This window comes from Stegostoma tigrinum, chromosome 28, assembly GCF_030684315.1.
Source record: "Stegostoma tigrinum isolate sSteTig4 chromosome 28, sSteTig4.hap1, whole genome shotgun sequence".
In the NCBI taxonomy this organism is placed as follows: domain Eukaryota; kingdom Metazoa; phylum Chordata; class Chondrichthyes; order Orectolobiformes; family Stegostomatidae; genus Stegostoma; species Stegostoma tigrinum.
The window spans coordinates 35,943,533-35,963,412 of NC_081381.1; the positions used below are offsets into that span (position 1 = coordinate 35,943,533).

General features: G+C 45.4%; 1 protein-coding gene across 2 annotated transcripts in view; it reads right to left on the minus strand.

Annotated features, from left to right (window-relative positions):
• Window positions 1–19,880, minus strand: part of LOC125466664 (zinc finger protein 362-like) — a 67,614-nt gene that overhangs the window by 10,960 nt on the left and 36,774 nt on the right. Inside the window, exons 2-4 of one of the 2 annotated variants that reach the window (XM_048561490.2) lie at window positions 13,235–13,302; window positions 10,743–10,983; window positions 905–1,199 (exon numbers count right to left, since the gene is read on the minus strand). In XM_048561490.2, coding sequence (XP_048417447.1) covers window positions 905–1,199; window positions 10,743–10,983; window positions 13,235–13,297 — 599 coding nt within the window. In that variant the 5' untranslated portion in view covers window positions 13,298–13,302. Of the gene's footprint in view, window positions 1–904; window positions 1,200–10,730; window positions 10,984–13,234; window positions 13,303–19,880 lie in introns of both variants that reach the window. The other variant, XM_048561489.2, reaches the window with a different exon arrangement.

A 19,880-nucleotide genomic window follows, 5' to 3' on the forward strand; every position in this document is an offset into this window, starting at 1 on the left:
GTTCACACACAAAAAAAGTTTGTTTTTCCAAAATCAATGCCCTCAGTGGACTGCAGGCACAGAAACCATCTCTTGGTCTTAAGTTACTCTGACTGGGAATGTACCCCAAGAAAGGATTATGGAAGCAGGTTGAAGAGTTACTTTCAGAACGGAATTGGAAGCACATTTGAAATGAAATATACACAGCTAAGGAGAAAGAGCAGAAACTAACCAGGAAGTCTTTTGTAGAATCTGCATTCTTATGATGGGAATGGCCTACCCTCTACAGGGTGATAATTTGAAACCCTGTTACTCATCAGCGGTAATGTCATATTGGAAGCAAAACATATCTTGTGAGACCAGTCAGTCTCACATGCTGCAACAGCCCATTCTTCAATTGGGAGAGAATAGCTTTGTAAGCCAATTAACCATCTGGAATATGGGTCAAAATCCTGGAGCTCCCACCCTATTGGCACTGCATCTACCCAAACCACAAAAAGTGCAGTGGTTTGAGAAGGCGGCTCAAACCTACTTTTGCAAGTATAATTAGGCACACAGAATAAATGTTGGCCTTGCCAGCAATGCCTATAATCTGTCAGCAAATATATATGTAAAAATAGCCCACTTTTGGCCAACTGAAACAGAATGAGATACATTCACGACAATTTACAAATCTGCAAACTGTCAAACAGGACCTACTGTGGATTCAGAATTGGCTGAGACAGGGGCATTTGTACCTACAGGTGGCGTGTGTTGAGCTCTGAGTTTATGCCCACCTTCTTCTCTCGAAATAATATCAGAGAAAATAGTCCCTGCTGCAGGCACTGAGCACCCCACACCCCAGCCTCACTGCAGTACCTCCTACGTCCCTGGTCTTTGGGAGGCCTGCATTCTTTAATTCAAACCCTATTGCTCATTTACCAACCTGTACGTTTTCCCATCCTTCGAGGGTTCGTTGCCTGAAGCCAGAATGGGATATGGCACCACGAGAACAGGGGGTCCGATGCAGTTTTCACCCTTAATCTTCTTCCGGCCTCGTTCGATCTTCATGGAACTGGGCAGGCCGTTCTTGCTGGAGTGTGCAGGGTCCATGCCGTGGTGAGTGATCAGCCCAGATATTAGGGTGGGAGAGGAGACCTCAGAGCGGCCCTGGCTGGCTAAGGTGGGGGTTGTTGCACTGATGGAGTCACAAGTAGCAGTGGGGGAAGATAAGCTGAGCCCTGTGTGGATGGTGGAAACAAACTCAATGACATTGCAGAAAATCAGACTTAGAGCTTCGCTAGCTCAAGAATTTCAGCTGCCAAAACACAAACACTCATGGCCTGAGACAACAAGGTGTGGAGCTGGATGAACACAGCAGGCCAAGCAGCATCAGAGGAGCAGGAAGGCTGACGTTTCGGGCCTAGACCCTTCTTCAGAAATCACTCATGGCCTGAATCTGCTGTAATTAAAAAGACAATATCTGACTATCTGTGAAGGATGTATTTAACCAACACACACACACACACACACACACACACACACACACACACAAACACACACACACACACACACAAACACACACAAACACACACAAACACACACACACAAACACACACACACAAACACACACACACACACACAAAATCTGGATTCTAAGACTGAGCTACACTCGATCTGCTCAGGTGTGCCCAGTGGCGAAGTGATCTTAAATAGGCACATCCACAGTCTACTTATTTTTATATTCAGTTACAGAATAAGGCTCAGCCGGCATTTGGTGCCCGTCTCAGACAGCAGTTAAGAGTAAACCACATTGCTGAGGGTCTGGAGACACATTAGTCCGGATCAGTCCAGTTGCCTTCCCTAAAGGACATTAGTGAACCACATGGGTTTTTCCGGCAATCAACAATGGTTTCAAGATTATCAATTCCGGATTTTTACTGAATTCAAATTTCACCATGGTAGGATTTGAAATCAAGACCCCAGAGCATTTACTTGAGTCTCTGGATTGAGTCCAGCGATAACACCATTGGGCCATCATCTGCCCACACTATCACAGGTCAATTAGGGCGAACAGCACACACGGAATGTGTCTTGGCAAGCTAGTCACACTCTACCTGCAATTTTCTATCAATTAAATTCAATGGAACATGTTCCTTAAATGTATATTCCTGGATGTTGTTCTCTGGGGCATGTATGTAAAGAAGCAATGCACCTTCAACAGGATAAAGCGCACTGACGGCCTGGTAAAGTATCCTTGACTACCTTGTCTCCTTTTCTCCCTCACATATGTCTACTCCTGTCTTACACATCATGAGTCCCAGTGGTATTACTAGTGTAACAATTATCAGAGTAACAAGTGAGGGTGTACAACTCCCAGCACGATAATCCACAAAGACAACACTTTGGTCTGTTTATGAACTGTCACAACATCAGTGAGACTCTGCACATTATATTTATATTTTAAAGCTCTCTTTGGCAGCTGAACTGGGGAAGCATGCTTGTGGTTGTCACAATTTGAAAACAGAACACAAGATGGTATTTATTGAAGGTGTTGGATCATGAACAGCTCAGCAACCTCTCTCATTCCAACATGGGGATTTTCACCCCATCTGTCTGTTTGATTACTTTCACTTGCTGGGAAGTCAGAATGTGAGTAATTAGCAAGCCAGATCCCAGCATTCACTCTGCCAAGCCTGGCTCCCACAATCGAGACAGGATTTTAGGTCAACTTAAAGTAAGTCAATTCTGAGGAAGGGTCACCGGACCCAAAACGTTAACTCTGATATTGTTCTTCACAGATGCTGCCAAACCTGCTGAGCTTTTGCAGCATCTTCTGTTTCTGTTCCTGATTTACAGCATCCACAGTTCTTTCGGTTTTTAAAAGTAAATCTACTCAGCTGCCATCGGGGTAAAGGAACCGGTTTTATCAAGTTCCTCAAATTCTAGTGTTGTGCCCAACTTCCTCCTACTTATGTCTTTAAAGGTCGTAAGGTTTCTAATTCCTTCCCGAAAACCTTTTCATCTCTTGACCTCTCTCCTTCCTTAAGGCGTTCCTTAATCCCTATGTCCTTCTTTGACTCAGTGTCATTATTTTTTTCTCTCATGACATGGGTATGCAGCGCTTTCTCTATGTTACAAGGTGCTTTGTAAATGCAAGTTTCTCGTCTAACCATGCGAATGCTGTCAGGGCTCCCAGGATCAGGCCTAGGGAGCAGCTCAATGGGAACAGCTGCTGCAGATCTGGGCAGTTAGTTAGTCTGACTTTAATGAGAATACAGAACTAGTCACATTGGATGACAGACAGAGTGAGAGCATGTGGCAGAAGACAGGGCAGGAAAGGAAGAGAGTAAAATAAAGAGACGCACACAGACAGAAAAAAAGAGGAAACAGGGAGCGGCGGAGAAACAAGGGAGAAAATATACAAGGTAAAACAGATTTGCAGGGTAATAGAGACAGAAAAGCTAAGTTTATAAAGTGGAACAAAAAGAAAATGAGGGGTGAGAGGGAGCAGAGAGGAGGAATGGACAGAGAAGAGGGGAAGAGAGGGGAATGTGGGGTGTATTGGAAGACTGGGAACAGGAAGGGAGGGGAGTGGGGCAAGGAAGATAGAGGGGATGAGGGATGGGGTAGGCAGACCGTGGCAAGAGGAGAGAGGGAGGCAAGGAAACAAGGAGAACAGTGCAATTAGCGAAAAGAGAAAAACAACAGGAGAAAGAGAACAGATGGAGACACTGAGAGGGTAAAGGGCAGAGAGAGGGAAGGTGGGGGATGAAGCTAAAGTGATTTGGAAGGAATGGAACAGGGAGACAAGATGGAACAGTCAGGAAAAAAAACAGAAGGGCAGGGAAGAGTCAATGGATACAAAGAAACAAGAAAATACATTGGGGTAAAGCATGTGGGATGAGGCTAAAGAGAGATAGAGAGCTGGAGAAGGGAAGGAAAGAGAGATATAACGGCTACAAGATGAATGGCAGCAGCAATCAGGTCCAGACTGGAGTTAAACATGCAAGGAAGGTGCCCTTATTCTTAATAGCACTAATCTCGAGTGTTTTCCTTACTTTAAGTCTAGTCTGATGTTATAGAAAGAAGTTATTGTCGGAAAATAGTTTGGCTTAAGTTAAAGAACATCAATAACTGTCTAAAAATAACTTGAAGTCCTTCATTATTATCGATTTCTAATCAAAGTATTTACTTCAACTGTGAATAATGATGACAACGGCGAGGAAAATTACTGAGCCCAGCTGTCAGAGGGGACTTTTACCTTCATAATCAGTAAAGGTAAGCAATTGGGAGACATACAGGAACTCCATTAGTTTATATGTTAACTGTTCTCATCAACTGAACATGGTCTTTTGCAACTGTTCTGTTTTATTCAAATGTGGTAAAGAAATTTACAAAAGTGACAATTGCAATGCAGCGACAAGATCTGTTTCACACAATGTGTGCTTTGGGCCTGGAAGAGTGGTGAAGGCAGAGTCAATTGAAGCATTCAAGAGGATGAATATTTGAATAGAAACAAAGGGAAAGGGTATGGGGGAAAAGGCAGGCAAGTGGTTGGAGGGCTGAATGGCCTCATTTTGCACCATGACACTTCTGTGACTTACATGGCCCCTTGCTAATGCAGGGGTTTGTGGTAGAGCACCACTCTGTGGCAAACATCAGGTACTACAGCAATGACTGGGGCTTCCCTGCAGAAATTCTCCCATCACAACCAAACATGAGCGTTTCTTTACTGTACACTAAGGGAGTCCGAGATGACCTGACAACATGTGCTCTTCCATGCACGTTGTAGTTTGGAGCTAGTGACAGTAGAGGCTTCAGCATTCTCCTATCACGTGACTGCCCAGGAATCTCCCCTGATCTTATAGGCTTTATGGATTGATGCTCAATCCACATTATAAATATACTCACCCGAGCCCAGAGGCTCTTATTCAGTGTCTGAGAGTGGACCTAATGCACCACATGAGCCCTCAGACTGGGTACCACAGAGAAAATGTGGAGGTTTTCATTTTCCCTATTTCTACATGACATTGCAGTCCCATGAAAGTGAGGCTTTGGGAAAAATGCTAAGAGAGGAAGTACAAAAGTCATCCCTGAATTTAAATGACTCTCGTCAATAAATGAGCTGGGACTCTGCATTTCGCTGTAATATTGACTTAAGTGGTGAAATTTCTCACAGAAGAGAGTGTTGATTGACGCAGTGGTTCCAAGGTTAAGTTGCACAAGGTCAGATCTATCTTGTCAGACAGAGTAATAAATTTCTGGAACAGGCTGCTCATCTTTGAGCAAGACCCGTGCCTGCTCCCGGTTGGAGCAGAGATTACTGCGCATATGAGGACAGTGCTGCATAACATTAATCAGGGTCTGAGTGATAACCTGAGTGTGGGTGGCTTCTGTACATTTCCTCCCACCACATTGCCCTACCTCCCATTGCTTCATTACAGAGTCGCACAATATGGAAACAGACCTGTCGACCTAACCAGTCCTTGCTGACTTTTATCCCAAACTAAGCTAGCTCCACTTGTCTGCGCTTGACCCATTACCCTCCAAACATTTCCTATTCATGCACTTACCCAAATATCTCTCAGACATTGTAACCGTACCCGCTTCCACCACTTCGTTTGCAAGTTCATTCAACACATAAACTACTCTGTGTAATAAAAAAAATCCCCTCATGGCTTTGTTAAGCCTTTCTCCTCTCATCTTAAAAATGTGTCCCCTAGTCTTGAAATCCCCAACCCCAGGGAAAATACACCTGCCATTCACCTTATCTATACCCCTCATGATTTTATGCGCCTTTGTAAAGGTCACCCCTCAACCTTTTACATTCTGGTAAAAAAAAATGTCTCAGCCTGTCCAGCCTCTCCCCATAACTCAAACCCTCCTTTCCCAGAAATATTCCGGTCAATCACTTCCGAACCCTCTCCACCTTAAAAAAATCCTTCCTATAACTAGGTGACCAGACTTGGACACAATACTCCAGAAGAGGCCTCAATACCGTCCTGTGCAACCTTAACATAACATCTCAATTCCCATACTCAAAAGGGCTGAGCCATGAAGGCGAGTATGCTAAATGCCTTCTAAACTACCCTGTCTCTATGTGACACAAACGTCAAAGAATTATCCACCTCAACCCATAGGTCTCACTGCTCTACAGCACTATTCAAGGCCCTACATTTAATTGTCTTGCAAGTTTTCTCAAAATGCAGTACCTTGAATTTATCCAAATTAAACTCCATCTGCCACTCAGCCCATTGACACAATTGATCAAGATCTCTTAGTAATCTTAGATAACCTTCTTCACTACACCACCAATTTTGGTGTCATCCAAACTTACTAATTATGCTTTCTCTATTCCCATCTAAACCATTTGGATAAATGACAAACAAAAGTGGATCCAGCACCAATTTAAGTGGAAAACCGCTGGTCATAGGCCTCCAGTCCAAAAAACAACATGTTTTTCCTTTAATCTGCTGGTCTGCCTCTCCTGGAAGATCATGTAGCTTTCGATAAGGATTGTGTTGAACTGAAAAGCAGCTCCAAATCTGGCCTCATGTCGTTATGGTGAGGTACTCTTCCACGGAAACCCTCACTGCATTGACTGCTAATCACATCATGAGTCTGTTGAACAGCTGCAGGAATAGCTGATCGGATCGAGCGTCTACATACACAGGCGATTTCCCAAAGGGCTCACGAACCCTCTCTTGAGCCTTGGATGGCAGGGTATATTGTGGAACTACTTTCCTACCGCCGCAGCAGAGCTGATCAAATTCAGCGCACCGAGAGCTGTGACTGGTTACAGTCTGAAGCGCATCCAATTCAAACACCGAATGTTTGGGAGCCTTGTACCCTGTGTGGTGTCAGAGGTGGCTAGAAGCTGAACAATTCTGATGGAGGGTCCTCAAGCTTGAAATATGAACTGTTCTGTTCTCATTACTTGCTGAGTATTAGCATCACTTTTGCCTTATCCGCTAACAAACAGAGCCACCTGGTGTACAGAACAATCTACTGCAGATACAGAACAAAATTATATTTAGAATCGTAGAATCCGTACAGTGTAGAAGCAGGCAATTCAGCCCATCAAGTCCACACTGACCCTCTGAAGACCTTGCCACCCAGTCCTACTCCCCTATCCTATCCCTGTAACCTTGGATGTCCCATGGTCAATCCACCCTAACCTGCACATCTTCGGACTGTGGGCAGAAACCAAAGCACCCAGAAGAAACCCCGGTAGACGCGGGGAGAATGTGAAAACTCCACACAGACAGTCGTTCCGAGTTCCTGGCGCTGTGAAGCAGCAATGAGCTACCATGCCACCCTGATTGTACTTCCTCTAGTCCCCATCAACCAGCATCACCCCTCAGTCAACTGACAGCCTTTTGGCTCCGGCATCACTTGACAGTGATAACTGACTTGTCCACACTTTCAGTGATTACCAGACCTGTGTACTCTGGTCTATAGCCCAGCATCGACCAGATCACAGGGATGAGATTGTCAGTCACAAACAGAAGCTTTCACTTTCTCTGCTTACAGCTCACAAGTTGTGAGGTTTCAGTCTGCACGAGATGTCAGGGAAACAAGTCGCAGCAATGGAGGTACAGTTTTCCCAGCATTCATAGCAATGAGCAAAGTCCTTTATTAAAACTGCAAGGCCCACATCTACAAAGGCGCATAAGCATTATGGCAGCAGAAGGCCGGAAAACTCACTGAGCTCTCTCCACCTTTCAATACAATCCTGGCTGATCTTTGGCATCAACTCCAACTTCCCAAACACTCCTCGAATTTGAGAATCCCTGACCAGCAGAAACTCACTCTAACCTATCAAACCCCTTCAGAATCGCACATGTTTCAATGAGATCATCTCTCATTCTTCAAACCTCCAGAGAATATAAGCCTTGTATACTCAGCCCTGTCATCGTGTGACAATCCTCTCATGCCAGCAACAATCCCATGAACAATTGCTGGACCATCTCTGTTATATCCATCTGTACAAAAGGAGGCCAAAGCTGCTCAAAATATTCTAGGAGTTTCAATCCAGGTTCTCATTACTGAATGTGGACTCAGATCCACCTCTTATAGTCTAGCCAAGCCATCGTTCTCATGTGGGAGGGCAGGATGTGATTTTACCCACCCAGTCTCCAGCCAAACATGGCAGATATGGGAGATCTAGTTCACAGAATGTGAGCGGTGGCTCCTTCATTGTATTTGTTGCCAATGGGAGAGCTCAGTCACTCAGTAAGGTTTAATCTGCACTGAATACAGAAGTTGGGATGTCATGTTGCGGCTGTACAGGACATTGGTTAGGCCATTTTTGGAATACTGCATTCAATTCTGGTCTCCCTGGTATAGGAAAGAGGTAGTTAAACTTGAAAGGGTTCAGAAAAGATTTACAAGGATGTTGCCAGGATTGGAGGGTTTGAGCTATAGGGACAGGCTGAATAGGCTGGGGCTATTTTCCCTGGAGACTTGGAGGCTGAGGGGTGACCTTATAGCAGTTTATAAAATCATGAGGTGCATGGATAGGGTAAATTGACAAGGTGTTTTCCCCAGTGTGGGGGAGTCGAAAACTAGAGCAGCATAGGTTGAAGGTGAAAGGGGAAAGAGTTAAAAAGGTCCTAAGGGGCAACTTTTTCACACAGAAAGTGGAGCGTGTATGGAATGAGCTGCCAGAAGAAGCGGTGAAAGAAGAGTACAATTACAACATTTCAAAGGCATCTGGATGAGTATATGAATAGGAAGGGTTTAGAAGGATATGAGCCAAATACTGGCAAATGGGACTAGATTAATTCAGGATATCTGATCGGCATGAACAGGTTGGGCTGATGGGTCTGTTTCTGTGCTCTATATCTCTATGACTCCTCTGCAGCAGATTGTAAGTATAATAGGGGCTACAATTAATTTCGGTGTTAGCATGTCGTACTCTCACCTCTTGAGCCAAGTTTTACTCTTCAGGGTAGGCTGACGAGAGCAGTATTGCGGGAGTTCCACCTTCTAAATTCACAGAATCTCAGAATCCCCACAGTTCTGAAAGCGGCTATACAGCCTACTGACCCTCCAAAGAGCATCCCATCCAGACCCACTCCCCTACCCGATCTCTGCAACTCCATATTTCCCATGGCTAACCAACCTGGTCTGCACATCCCTGGACACTGAGTGCAATTTATCATGGCCAATCCACCTAACCTGCACATCTTTAGACTGTGGAGGAACTCAGAGCACCCAGAGGAAACCCATGCTGACAAAGGGAGAATGTGCAAACTCCACAGCGATAGTCACCCAAGGCTGACACTGCGAGGCAACAGTTCTAACCACTGTGCCACTCTGAACTATTGAATTCCTTTTCGTGGAGTCTCCGTACAACAGCAAACCCAGCAGTTGCTGCCCATCCTGAGCTGCCCTTGAACAAAACAGCTCACTGGGCCATTGCAGAGGACAGCGCAGTGGGTCTGGAGTCACATGTCGGCCGGAAAAGGTAAGGAACAGCAGACCTTTGTGTATCTGATAGCTTTTTACAGCAATGAAGAACCATGTTACGAGGCAGTGCTGGCACAATAGGCTGAATGGCCTCTTTCTGCACCACTCATGTGAGTTAGTTCCACAGTCACCATTACTGAGGCTAACTTGATAATCCAGATTTTAATTCACTGAATTTAAATTTCAACAGCTTGAACTGTCTCGCCAGACCATTAGCTTAGGCCTCTGGATGGGTGACATTTACCACTATGTCAAAATCTCCCCACTGAGATATTTCAATAAATGCCCACCATTTACCCTCTCAAATAAACTTAAAATATTCTATGGCTTTACTTCAAAGAACAGCAAATGAGCTTTTCTTGGTCAATACCAATTGCTCACTGAAGATTGACTAAACCTGATTATCTGGCCATTTAATATAATGGTCGTCGCTGCGCTTGAGGATTCTGAGTTCCCTACATTACCAAAGTAGCAACATTTAAAAAATGCTTCACCAGGTTGCAAAGCTCTTAGTTTCTCCACACCCTTCAGCTAGTAAGAAGTAAAATTCCACCAGGGTTCACATTCCTGATCTCTTTCCCATAGCTGTTGTGTAATCTGGACGGAATATTAAGAACAGGTAACAGATTAAATCTTTTGACACACACAGGCAGTGCTCATACGTACAGAACAATCGTTTACAAGTGCAGAGCCTTGTGGAAAGCAAAGTTTGTAAGATACATCTCAGCGGTACAAAACAACATTTAACACAACTCTGTGTCTGTTAAGAAAGGGAAGGCAAACAAGACATTTCACATATAGAGCCTGAAACATTAACTCATCTGCTTTTCTCTATCTCTCCTGCTTCCACAAAGGTTGGCTGCCTTGTTCAGTGATTTCAGCTATTTCTCTTTGCATTCCTCATCTGGGTGGTAATTGTAATGAGGCCTGAAGCCTACTGCAGCCTCCTTCCAGTCACGTTTCTCACTTCGCTTGCCATGGTGCTTCCTTTTCTACTCACGAAGCTGAGAAATGCTAACCTGAACCTGACATGTTCCATTCTTTTGTCCCTCCCCCAGTATAGAGAGAACTGTAATGTCAAGATACCAAGTTACAGAGTGAAAATGGCCCGGCAGTAACAGCAGTTCCTCTTCCAGTAACAAAATGGCTGACCACCCACTGGGCACACACCTACAAGTGACCTGACTGAAACTTGCATGGGCTCAAGGCTCTCTTCGCCTCCAGAGGGAACAGGTCAGATACAAATTAACATTCAACACTTGTCGATTAGCATGCGAGAAAAAATATGTCCTTACAGTTCAAAATACCTGTTACAGAACTGGTAGCAGGTCTGGCATGGAGAGCCACATCTGGCTGAGAGGGCTGCGTGTGGACGTCCGACAGCTGCTGTGGCTTCAGGATCGACAGGGGCGATTGGCCGCTCTGCGAGGTTGATGGCAACAGCAAGGGCTGCTGGGATTGCACGGATGAGGGGGGCATGTGCGGCGGGCGGATCTTCTCCGCCATTAGCTGCTCCTTGATCTTGTTGATCAGCATCAGGTTATCGAGCTAGAGAGGAGGGTGACAGGACACCAAAGAAATAAGACAGCGTCATATCAACAAATAAACTGGCTCACTGGGACCGTAAACCTGTGCAGGCACACAATGCCCAGTACATTGTCCTGGCCTTGGGACTGATACCAGACTTGTTTTAGCCCATTTTCTTTATATATTTGTTATTAGGATTGAACAGTCAATGCACTTGTCCGTCTCTAATTGCCCTCATTGGCCAGTTAACCACATTGCTGTCACATGTGGGCCAGGATGGGATAGGATGGCCAATTTTCTTCCCTGAAGGACAATCGTGACTCTTATTAGTGAGGCTAGTATTTTGTCCCCAGATTTAGTTATCCATTAAATTCCAATTCCAAGGTGGAATTTAAACTTGTGCCTTTGAAGTTTTAGTCCGTTACTGTGGATTACTAGTCCAGAAGGTTCTGTGTCATCCCAGGATACAGGTCCTTAGTCAGGCACCTTTCATTTGTATCTCTTGAGATGGGGAGGGAGGGGATGGTGTTGGAGGACTGTTTGGTTCTCACACCTGATTCCCACCCTAACCCTAACCCCACGTGCACTTTATAACAGAGGCTACTGGACAGCAGGCCACTTTGCAAGGTGACCTCCGTTCTTCAGGGTTCCCCGACCTCAACCCACAGTCACTGCAGCCTGCTGCAGGACCTCAACCAGGAATCAGTAAAACAGAACCAAGAGAAACCTATAACTCAGTGCCATACGACTGGTGCCTTTACTAAACATGCCACAGCAGGAAGGCTGCTTTGTCCATCCTGTTTGATTCGGAGCGAAGAGTGTTAGGATGGCCAGAGGTACTACACAAATGCAAGATACTTGTTTCTTTCCTTGCTTCAATTGTAACAGCAAAGTTACCACCGTGCTGTTGAGTTAGTAGCTTGGTAGCAAAGCTCTTTCACAACTGGGTTTGCAATCACATTCCACAACTGGAAGGTGACAGTACAAGAAGTTTAACAAGTTGTTTTGATAACATTAAACCAGTTACCTCTGTGTTTTGTTGTGCCTCTTGTGGGCAGTGGGGGTGGGAGGGGGGTGATGGTGAAATCTCTGCTTCCTACATCCTTAGCGGCCCCCCACAAAATGATAGTGGCCACTTCATGCCTTCCACCAATGAAGCTGACCAATAGCTGGTTAAAGTGGGGAAAGGACTGGTGTGATCAGAAACACCCCTTCCTTCTCACTCTTTGAGTGACCCACATGCTTCGGCAGAACGTGCTGGCACTTGCTGGCTGCTCCATATTGGTCAGATGATGCATTCTGTGGCGTTCCCAATGTGGACAGAGATAGTCAAAGAATGAACCTCCCAATGCAACGTTAGACGAAGTCATTGGTAAAGCAACAAATTATAACCCACAAGAATGGAGAGCAATGTTTGAGTTCTATGCTCATCAATGGGAGGTAGCAGCGCTGGGGAATGAGTTGTTTTCAATCTCAGGAAGTCAGTGACAGAGTTTGAGACCAGGCAGAAGCAGGGTAGTGTTCCCTTTGCTCCAAACAAAGTAACATTCATCCCACTCTCAGAAACTTTGTCATTTGTGACTTTTCACCAGATGTACTTGAGGTGTCTCTGAGAGCAATTAGCACACTTTGGCTCCAGTAGGGTAATGGGTGTGAGATTGCCCACATGACAGAAAACCATTACAGCCCACACAGAAGAGACTTTGATCCTATTAGCCTGGGCTAGATTTGCATTCAGCTCCTACATGTAGGATAGCCACTGTCCATCCAGTATCAGGACTGAGCTGAGGAGGAACCTCTTCACCCAAAGGGTTGTGAATCTGTGGAATTTCCTACCCATTTAAGCAGTTGATGCTACCTCATTGAACGTTTTTCAAGGCAAAGGTAGATAGATTTTGGAACAGGAAAGGAATTGAGGGTGATGTTGAACAGGTGGATAAGTGGAGTTGAGTCCACAAAAAAGCTCAGCCATGAGCAGGCTCAAGGGGCCAGATGGCCTGCTTCTGCTCCAATTCCTTATGTAACCCTGCCAAGATTCACAGGACCAGTTCCTCTCCAGCCTCTCTTCCCTCTGATTCATTACAATATTTTTATTTCAGAAATAATGAGAGAAAGCCTGGACACAAAATACCAGCAGCATTTACACGGGAGATGTTGGAATACTTTCCCTGTCATGTTTCTCTCCCAGATATAAGACTACAGTGAGCACAAAGCTGCTCTTTAATATCTGATGCTGTTACACTCTCTTAATGCAATATCTATTCACTTGTACCTGGCTTGACATCGTGGGGGGTGGAGGCCAGAAATACGGATTGTTGAATCGTGGCTCAGCCATGGTAACTGTGGAAGAGAAACAAAGACCTCCAGTTACAGGAGTTTTACAGCAAGCAATCCTTTACCTCCAAAAACTCTCTGAAAAGCCAATCTGTCCAAAACTGCAAAGCTGCTCCTTGGCCTGGGATGGGTCCTCAAAAACCAGGTCACTGGAACAGGACATGGCCATTCAACCCCTTAAGCCTGCTCCATCACAGGGCTGGAAACAGCTGGCTGTCTTTTAAAAAATTCTGTCCCAGCCTCTATCATGCAACCATTTGTCACCCCTTAGTTTGTGTTTATTTCAGCAATACTTCTATGGTAACCTGATCTTTTCCTCCATTACACTTCCCATGGTAGAGATGCCGTCCTGTTAGGTCTGCACCTCACAACCTCACCACCCCCGCAACTGCATTTTCACTGCAATTAAATCAATTATAAGACCATCCCATCTGTTACATCATTTCGTCCCAGGGCTTTAAAAGTCCTGAATCATAATTATATATCAATTACATTGAATTGTATAAAGTTGCTGAGCATTAACTAGGGGTTCGTTTGGGCTCCTGCATATAGGCACAGACTAAAGCTGTGGTTGTTGGTTTAAAAGGTGCATGTTTGCAAACAATCCTTGAGAAGTGTGTAAAGATTGGGTCCCGTTCTATCCTTCACCAACTGGCTTTTAGGCCCCAATAATGTCTTTTGTCCAACAATGCAACAGCATCAACTCATTACTTCATTTCCACAAGTTGCTCATCTCTCTGTTAGAATGCTCCAGATGAACGTGGTCTAGATATGTGAAATTCCCTTACAGCCAGTGGGCTTTGCCATCTGTCATTCTGCCTTAAATAAAACTTGAAAAAAATCTTGCCTCGTTGACAAAGCCTTCATTTCATCTTTGTTGACCAGCTTCTCCACTTTTTTAGGGAATCTGACATAGCAACAGTATACCTTTACATAAATGTAAACTGCTGTCTTAGACTGTGGGTCTCGGCCTTTTACCTGGATTTCTCAATTTAAAACTCGCTGCAGATAAACTAAGCAAATCGAATACTGGCCAGTGTTCCATTCAGAATAGGAAGGTTGATGTATTGAACACGCTACATTGGTTTGATATGGTAATCTTGAGAAATGATTTCCTCTAGTCAGGAATTCAAAAGCAAGCGGCAGAATCTTAAAGCTGTAGCAGAATTATTGAGCACAAAGAGGAAGCACAGAGGGTAGCAGCACTGAAACATTTTCACCCAGAAGGCTTTGACTGCCGGTCATTTGGATCTTTAAAGGCTACAAGCAATGGATTTTTGTAGAGTAAGGTTATGACGGAATGGAATCCTGGAATGCTGAATTGCACAGAAGCAGGCCATTTGACCCATCCTGCCTGTGCTGGCTTTGTACGAGTAACTCGCCTCTTGCCACTCATTCTTTGTCCACACTTTTCCCATAGCCTCTCATGATACTGGTAGGCCACTTAGCTCATTGACAGCTTACTCTGTGGTGAAATGAGATGGTGGGTGAACTGATTGCAGCCTTAACTCCACCTTCCCATTCTATAATTTCTGAACCCCTTGTCAGTCAAAAAATCTGTCTAACTTAGCTGTGAATATATTCAGCGACGCAGCTTCAACCGCTCAGTGTGGAAGAGGAATTCCAGAAACAAATAACCCTCAGGGGAAAAAGAAAATCCTCCTGATCTCAAGCTTGAATATAAAAGCAGAAAATGCTGGAAATATCCTACTGCTCTGGCAGTGTCTGTACAGCGAAAAATAAACAACGTTTCTAGTCTGAAAGCATTGCCTTTGGCTCGCTGCTTGTCAAAATTGCCAGGAACAACTAGTACGGGTATCCAGAAGGGTAATCAAAATGCAAACAAAAGCTATTAAACACTCCATGATCACGCCATTGATATTCCCTTCCAGACAACGATCCAATTTAGTTTTTAAAAGGAAGTCACAACTGAACCTGCTTCCTGTCAAACACCCCATTTCAGATCTCAACTATTCGCTGCATCAAGGGAATGTAGAGCATGTGAAGCAAAATGGTGTTGAGGTGCAGGTCAGACCTGGTTTTGAACAGCACAGCAGGTTAGAGGGGCTGAATGGCCTCCGCATATTCCTAATGTCCCTATGACTGTGAGGTCAACTATATGTAGGGTTTCCACAAGGCAACATGTAACTGAAGATATAGCTTTGCCACATCATATTCACCTCTTCACAGAGTTACAGTAATGGTGTGATTTTCATACTGAAACCCCACAAAAATGTGTCCCACTCCCACAGCTCACAAGTGTCTTGCCTCTCCTTCAAATTTATGCAGGAAATTCAGTCACCAGTGGCCCCCGACAATCAAAAGGCCATTAGGCAATTACTTAAATGGCAGCAGTGTTCAGGATTAAGGAAGTAAAAGCTGGAGATTGGCATGAAGTCAAGGTTCTCAGAGAGCCAGTGTGAATGCAATGGGCCAAAGGGCCTCCTTCTGCAACATAACAGCTCTGACAGCCTCTTTGACACAGTCAGCATCAGGAGGCTATTTGACTCAATGTAATCCTCCTATCCTCAACACAGGCCCCCATCTTATATCAGTAAATACTGGACAAAACAGGGCAGTACAGTGGCTCAGGGACCCAGGTTCAATCCCACCCTCAGGACACTGTCTGTGTGGAGTTTGCACATCGTCTCCATGGCTGTGTGGGTTTCCTCCGTGTGCTCCGGTTTCCTCCCACAGTTCAAAAATGTGCAGGCTAGGTGGATTGGCAATGGGAAATGCAGGCTAGAGGGGTGGATCCAGGTGGGATGCTCTTTGCAGGGTTGGTGTGGATTCAGTAGGCCATGCTGTAGGGATTCCACGAACAGCCAGGATTGAGATGCCTGCCCAATTGTTCCGTTTTTCTGCTCAGGACAAAGTGCCGCTGACAAAACATGGCAATAGTTTCCTAACACAAGATTTAACTGAAATCAGTGACCACAGCGTAAAGCATGAAGAATCCTCTGAGCTTCCGATCTTCAGGACTCAGCGGTACAAATCACACTGTACTTTACACACTGGACAGAGCAATTTCTCAGCTTTATACAATAGAACATGCCCTATGCACAGCTCCTGTTATGCCACTTATCTATCATTTTCAATAACAAAGAGTAACATTTCATATTTCTCTTCAAAGCCGAAAAAAAAAGATTTTAGACTACACAGGAGTAATATGAGCAAACAGTACACAGCAGCATTGGTGCCAGTGTCCTGCAGTACCCTAAGCCCCCAGTGTGTGACACTGTTGGGAATAGAAAGGTTTGTTAAAACAGGATAATAAAATGTGAGATAATAAAATGAGAGGCTGGCTGAACACAGCAGGCCCAGCAGCATCTCAGGAGCACAAAAGCTGATGTTTCGGGCCTAGACCCTTCATCAGAGAGGGGGATGGGGTGAGGGTTCTGGAATAAATAGAGAGAGAGGGGGAGGCGGACCGAAGATGGAGAGAAAAGAAGATAGGTGGAGAGGAGAGTATAGGTGGGGAGGTAGAGAGGGGATAGGTCAGTCCAGGGAAGACGGACAGGTCAAGGAGGTGGGATGAGGTTAGTAGGTAGGAGATGGAGGTGCGGCTTGGGGTGGGAGGAAGGGATGGGTGAGAGGAAGAACAGGTTAGGGAGGCAGAGACAGGTTGGACTGGTTTTGGGATGCAGTGGGTGGAGGGGAAGAGCGGGGCTGGTTGTGTGGTGCAGTGGTGGGAGGGGGCGAACTGGGCTGGTTTTGGGATGCAGTGGGGGGGAGGGGAGATTTTGAAGCTGGTGAAGTCCATATTGATACCATTGGGCTGCAGGGTTCCCAAGCGCAATACGAGTTGCTGTTCCTGCAACCTTCGGGTGGCATCATTGTGGCACTGCAGGAGGCCCATGATGGACATGTCATCTAAAGAATGGGAGGGGGAGTGGAAATGGTTTGCGACTGGGAGGTGCAGTTGTTTATTGCGAACCGAGCGGAGGTGTTCTGCAAAGCGGTCCCCAAGCCTCCGCTTGGTTTCCCCAATGTAGAGGGAGCCACACCGGGTACAGTGGATGCAGTATACCACATTGGCAGATGTGCAGGTGAACCTCTGCTTAATGTGGAAAGTCATCTTGGGGCCTGGGATAGGGGTGAGGGAGGAGGTGTGGGGGCAAGTGTAGCATTTCCTGCGGTTGCAGGGGAAGGTGCCGGGTGTGGTGGGGTTGGAGGGCAGTGTGGAGTGAACAAGGGAGTCACGGAGAGAGTGGTCTCTCCGGAAAGCAGACAGGGGTGGGGATGGAAAAATGTCTTGGGTGGTGTGGTCTGATTGTAGATGGCGGAAGTGTCAGAGGATGATGCGTTGTATCCAGAGGTTGGTGGGGTGGTGTGTGAGAACGAGGGGGATCCTCTTTGGGCGGTTGTGGCGGGGGCGGGGTGTGAGGGATGTGTTGCGGGAAATGCGGAAGACACGGTCAAGGGCGTGCTCGACCACTGCGGGGGGAAAGTTGCGGGCCTTGAAGAACTTGGACATCTGGGATGTGCGGGAGTGGAATGCCTCATCATGGGAGCCGATGCGGCGGAGGCGGAGGAATTGGGAATAGGGGATGGAGTTTTTGCAGGAGGGTGGGTGGGAGGAGGTGTATTCTAGGTAGCTGTGGGAGTTGGTGTAATAAAATGTGAGGCTGGATGAACACAGCAGGCCCAGCAGCATCTCAGGAGCACAAAAGCTGACATTTCAGGCCTAGACTTTGGTAAAACAGTGGTTTGCTCTGACATGAATGCAGCAGTATCATAGGAATCATTGAATTATTACAGCACAAAAGCAGGGCAGATTCTTTTAATATATTTGTTCATACAATATGGGTGTCACTGGCTAGGTTAGCATTAATTGCCCATCCGTAATTACCCTGAGGGCAGTTAAGAGTCAACCACATCACTGTGGGTTCAGAGTCACATATAGGCCAGACTGGACCAGGTAAAGATGGCTGATTTCCTTCCTTAAACAGCACCAATGATCCAGAGGGTGTTTTACAGCAATTGGCAGAGGCTACATGGTCAGTATTGGGCTAGTGTTTTTACAACACATTTTTTACTGAATTCAAATGTCACCATCCATTACAGTGGGATATCCTGGGATTTTGCATTACAAGCCCAATGACATTACAACAACTGTAATCTCTTCTCATGCAGCATGCTCAGCCCATCAAAGCTTCATTAGAAACGCTATTTCTAATTGTTTCCACCCTTCTAGGAAAAACGATGGGGAGAACTGACAGCCTCTGTGGACAACCCGAAGTCAAGCCCCCAGAATCACGTTTTAGATTTCAGATTCTCTACAGTGTGGAAACAGGCCTTTCAGCCCAATAAGTCCACGCCGCCCCTCAGGGCATCCCACCCAGATCCATTCCCTCATAACTCACTTAATCTACACATCTCTGAACACTACAGGCAATTCAGAATGGCCAATCCATGTAGCCTGCACATCTTTGGACTGTGGGAGGAAATCCACACAGACAAATGAAGAATGTGCAAACTCCACACAGACAGTTGCTTGATGGTGGGATTTAACCCAGGTCCCTGGCACTGTGATGCAGCAGTGCTAACTGCTGAGCCATCGGTTCTGTACGCTTAGACTCCACTTGGCATTACACAATGTTTCGAGTGAAGACTGATGGAGATATTTATTTATTCATTCATCTCGCCTGTCCTTTTAAGACCAATGTTCCAAAAGTTCACTTTGGGAGAATGCAACATAAACCAATTTAGATAATGGATTTTAAACCATAAATGTCAAACACTGGCACTGTATTAATTTCTGACTGTTGATCAGGAGAACCCTTTGCGAAATGACAGATTTCTATTCCTGTTTTCCAAAACTGCTTGACCCTAGCAATGTGAAATCTAATGTCTAGACAGCGACAGATTTGTGCTTTTTAAAAAAATATTTATTCACGGGATGTGGGCATCACTGACTAACAATTGAACAGTAAAGCAATTAAGGGTTATGGTGAGTGGGTGATTAATTGGAACCAAGTCCACGAAAAGCTCAGCAATGATCTTACTGAATGGCAGAGCAGGTTTAACAGGTCAGATGGCCTACTCCTGCTTCTATTTCTTATGAAATTAACAACAGTAATGTACATGATATGAGACTCATTTAATTCCAGAATTTTATTCAAATTTTGCGATCAGCCGTGGTGGGACTCAAATCAATTTAATGCCAATCCTTAATGGCCATTCAGAAGATGACAATGAGCTGCTTTCTTAAACAGCTGTAGTCCATGTGCAAAGGCACCCACAGTGCTTTTAGAGAGGAAGGGAGTACCCCAAGTTATGACCCCATGACAGTGAAGAAACAGCAATAGGTTCCAAGCCAAGGTAGTATGTGGCTTGGGAAAAGAACTTGCAGGTGATGGTCTTTCATGCATCTGCTGCCCTTATCCTTCTAGATCTTATAAGTCATGGGTTTGGAAGGTGCTGGAACCTGGGTAACTTGCTAACAGTGCATGTTGTAAATAGTGTACACTTGCTCTTGCAGCCACAGTATTTATATGACCGGCCCAGTCCAGAGTCTGATCATTGACAGCCCCCAGTTGGTCGATAATGGGGTTTCAGCATTTCTAATGCCATTGAATTGA